The 4,846-nt window shown below is 26.2% G+C and overlaps 1 protein-coding gene across 1 annotated transcript in view; it reads left to right on the top strand.

Annotated features, from left to right (window-relative positions):
* The window catches only part of LOC117179723 (chromosome-associated kinesin KIF4), a 46,583-nt gene that overhangs the window by 18,889 nt on the left and 22,848 nt on the right, over positions 1-4,846 (top strand). Inside the window, exon 5 of the mRNA XM_033371765.1 lies at positions 289-735. Within this exon, the coding sequence (XP_033227656.1) occupies positions 289-735 (447 nt within the window). The remainder of the gene's footprint in view (positions 1-288; positions 736-4,846) is intronic.

The following is a 4,846-nucleotide window of genomic DNA, read 5'->3' as shown; positions in this document are numbered from 1 at the left end:
TTTATCTCTTTCGGTGTACTGAAGACTTCCTGCTCTAATTCTATTTCTTCCGAGGAGATGCTCGCTCCACTAGCCATTAATAAAATTTAAATTTTCCCGCCTAATATATTGAAGAATATATATTGAAATATAATTTATTAAAGCTTGTTAAATGAAACATGTTAATTGAATGGATTTGTAATATAAAAAATATAACTGGAAAACCCCTGGAATTGTCAGGGAATTTTTTTCAAGAATTTGAGTAGACACCCTGCAATTTTAATTTATTCATAATATGTCTTCTTTTAGATTACAATCTCGATGAAACTCTGAGCACTCTGAGATACGCGGATCGAGCCCGTAAGATTAAGAACAAACCAGTGATTAATCAAGATCCTCAAGTAGCCGAAATAAATCGCCTGAAGAAGGTAATTCAAGACTTGAAGAGTTCGAGGTTAAGTCAAGAAATTCAAGGTCTTGTCAGCTGTCCTCCTGAGCATCAAGAATTAGAGGAAAAGAATCAGCTCATGCAAAAGAAGTTGAGAGCTCTGACAGAGAAACTGAGTGCTCACTTGATCGAGTTAGTTCACATGCACGAGCGAGCAGAACTGGCGGAACAGTCGAGAGAGAAGTTTAAGTCTGCGATGGTGAGCATCTCCGAAGAGTGCAAAGAACTTATGGATCAGTTTGAAACGTCACCAGAAGACACAGAAGGACATCAGAAGAAATTGGAGTCTATTCGGCTCAAAATTCTTGGTGAGAGTTAATTTTTTTGTCCTTCGAGACCACACATAAACTTCGTTACAGTTTCCTCTGTTATTAAGAAACTTTCCCTTTCTCGTTATTTTTTCAGCTGAAATGAGAACTGATATAATACAGGTTTTCCAGCGAACTTCAAATCCTAAAGAACCTGGCATTTTTTTAAATCTTGAAAACCTGGAAATCTCGAATTTCTCACGATAACCTTGAACTTTTGTTTTGCTGTTAAAAGTTTTCGAGGGGTTGACTGCTCGGTTTTCTAGTATACGCCACATTTTAAAACCTTGCAAAATAATTCTAAATATTTCAAAATATTTCCAAGCTTTTATAATATTAAAAAGGATTTTGAACATTTCAAAAAGAGTACGCGGATTTCAAAGACTTAAAAAGGATTCAAGGATTTGACAAAGGCGTGTAGACAAGATCTCAAAGATTTCACAAAGATTTTAAAACTCAAAGATTTCACGAATTTCAAAGATTTCAAAAGGGTATAATATACCAAATTTCAAAGATTCTAAACAATTTCAAAAGGTTTAAATAAATTTGAGATTTCAAAAGATTTCAATGATTTTAAACGAACGCAAAATATTTCACAAGCAAAGATTAAAGAAAGATTTCACAAATATTACAAAAATTTCATAAAGGTTTCAAAATGTTTCAAAACATTCCAAAAATATTTAAAAGATTAGGCTTTGCCCAAATTTTAAAAGATGTCATAAAGATTTCAAATATTTAAATCACAATATTTTTAACTAAATAAGGTTTCATTTTCAAACAAAAGAGATTAAACTTCAACAAAAAAACAATTACATTTTTAACCAAATTGTCGAAATTTCTACAAGTCGTGATAAATTGTATTTTTAACAAAATAGTTTAATTCTTAATCAAAAAGATCAATTTTCAAACAAATGGTCGACTTATCAAACAAAAAATATTAAACTTCAAATAAAAACTTTTTGTTTGAAAAAAAAACAACCAAATAGTAGTTAAAGTTTCAAGACAAAAAGACGGATTTTTCAAGAGACTTAAATTTTAAACCAAGAAAGATACCAGAATTTAATGATTTAAAATAAATACAAAATATTTTACAAATAATTCATAAAAATTTAATAGATTTTAAAAAGGGTACTAGATTTCAAATATTTTAAAACATTTCACAAAGCTTTAAAATATTTTAATGATTTAAAACGAAAACAAAAGATTTCACAAAGCTTCCATACAAATTTAATAGATTTTAAAAAGGGTACAGTATACCAGATTTTAAATATTTCAAAACATTCCACAAAGATTTCCAGGATTTAAGATTGCTCAAATTTTAAAAAATTTCAAAAGATTTCACAAAGATTTCAAATATTTTAAAGATTTCATAAAAAATTAATATATGTTAAAAAGGGTACAGTACGCCAGATTTCAGAACATTTTAAAGATTTTACAAGATTTCAATAATTTAAAAGATTTTACCAAAATTTAAAAAGATTTCGCTAAGATTTAAAAGATTTTACAAAGATTTAAAACATTTCACAAAGACTTAACAAGTTTTAGAAGGTTTCAAGGATTTTAACAATTTTAGAATTTTCAAGATTTCAGAACATTTCAAAGATTTGCAATGATTTCAAATTTTTTAGAAGATTTTACAAAGATTTCACATATTTTAATGACTTCATATGAAGAAAAAAGGTTTCACAAATATTCCAAAGATTTCATAAAAATTTCATAAAGATTTCAAAAAAGTTACAGTACACCAGATTTCAAAGATGTCAAAACAGTTCAATGATTTTAAACGATTTCAAAATATTTCAAAAAGATTTCAAATATTTGAATGATTTTAAATTAACACAAAAGATTTCAGAAACATTTCACAAATATTTCAAAGACTTCATAAGGATTTCAAAACATTTCAAGAATTTCAAATATTTTAATGATTTAAAATAAATACAAAATATTTTACAAATATTTCATAAAAATTTAATAGATTTTAAAAAGGGTACCAGATTTCAAATATTTCCAAGCATTCCACGATGATTTCACAAATATTTTAAAGATTTCATAAAAAATAATAGATTTTTAAAAGGATACAGCACACCAGATTTCAAAACATTTTAAAGCTCTTAAAAATCTCTCAAAGATTTTGAATATTTCACAAATATTTCAAAACATTTCACAAAGATTTTAAAGATTTCAATAATTTCAAAGATTTTACAAAGATTTCAAATATTTCACACAGACTTTAAAACTTTTAGAAGGTTTCAAGGATTTTTAAGATTTCAGAATATTTAAAATATTTGCAATGATTAAAAATTTTGTAAAAGATTTGACAAAGATTTCAAATATTTTAATGATTTTATCTGAATACAAAAGATTTCAGACAGATTTAATAAATATTTCAAATATTTGATCAAAACTGCATAGAGATGTCAAAAGAATACAAAAGTTTCATAGATTTTAAAAAAGCTACAGCATACCAGAGTTCAGAGATTTACAAACATTTTAAATATTTTAAATAATTTAAAAATTTTTAGCATATTTCAAAAGATGTCCGAAGGATTTCACAAATATTTCAAGTAATCCATAAGAATTTGAAAGAATTTAAGAATTTCAAAGATTGTAAAAAGGATACAATAGACCAAAATACAAAACATTTCCAAGATTTTAAACAAGTACGCATTTTTCTAGAAAATTCTAAAATATTCCACCAAGCTTCCAAATATTCAAGAATTTTAAAAAGTTCAAAAGATAAATATAAGAAAAATTTCACAAATACTTTAAATATTTCATAAAGTTTTAAAAATATTTCACAAAGATTTAATAGAATTAAAGCATTTCAAGTTTTTAATCGAGTTTACAACATTTTAAAAAGATTTCACAAATATTGCACAGGAGTTTCAAGATTGCACGTACTTTACAAAGATGCTAAAATATTCTGAAAGATTTCACAAAGACGACTTATGTTCGCAAAAAATGAAGAATTTGTTTATTTATGATTATGCTTTCTTTAGAAATTCTTGGCCAATATAAAAATGAAATATTTAATTTCTTACATGTATAATAAAGGGTTATTTGATTATTTGCTGTAAAAAAAGGAGACCTGGAGAAATTTGATGTCTTGACCTCAAAACCCTGGAAAATACCTTGATTTTTGTCCCTAGGAATCTCTCTGGACACCCTGAACTGATATTTAAATTAACTTTTAAGCTACTTACAGGGTGGTCGCTGGACCGGGAAAAACCGGGAAATGACAGTGCATTTATTTTTTGACTGAGAATTTTTCAAATTTTCTGAAAAAAGTCTGTCTGCGTTTGATTGCAACAGTTTTTTAAATAATCTGTTGAACTTTTATCTTTGTTAGTTAAGGTATCGCTCAGTTTGCAATTCGTAATTCAAAAATCTTTCACTTACAAATTTTCCATTTTGGATTTTAAGTTTCAAGCGTACATTTTTCATATAAAGAATTTCAAAATTCAGTTTTAGAGACTTAAAAAAGTAAAAAATAGTAGCGTTTGACATCAACAATTTTGGACAAAATCATTTTTAGTTAATCAAACAAATATAAATTATAACGACTTTCAAAATTAAACTATACATTAATGATTAACAAGTTAATAATAATTTATTTTACAAGGCGATTCAGAATCAGTTTAAAAATTAAGAATTTCGAGATTTTAACGTTAAAAATCGAACTGCTTCAATTGGAAAGTCTTAGTATTTAAACAAATATAAACGCTCTATTTAAAATTTTAAAATAAATAAATAATAATATATTGATTATTAAAGGCTTTCATTAAATTTAAAATATTGTTTTAGCCTAAAATGTGAGAATTTAAAATTTGAAAGTTTTTAATTTAAAAAAATAACAATTTCCGGATATTTAGAACTATTTTATTTTCGATGTAAAATCAGTAATTGTAAATAAAATATTCAAAACTGAACAAAAGCTAAATTTTGAATACTACAATTTTTATTTTTCTATTAGAACAAAGGGGGAGGGTCGGTAAGGCCGGTTTTTGACCTAATTTATTTTTGGACCAAAAAATCTGAAAAAATCATGGTAGTATCTTATAAGTATCCCCAGTCGATTGTACGCTAAACGGACTACCCTCCACCCCCCAGC

Source organism: Belonocnema kinseyi, chromosome 9, assembly GCF_010883055.1.
Source record: "Belonocnema kinseyi isolate 2016_QV_RU_SX_M_011 chromosome 9, B_treatae_v1, whole genome shotgun sequence".
NCBI lineage: Eukaryota > Metazoa > Arthropoda > Insecta > Hymenoptera > Cynipidae > Belonocnema > Belonocnema kinseyi.
Note: the sequence above shows the minus strand (reverse complement) of the source record. Positions and strands in the feature narration are given on the sequence as shown.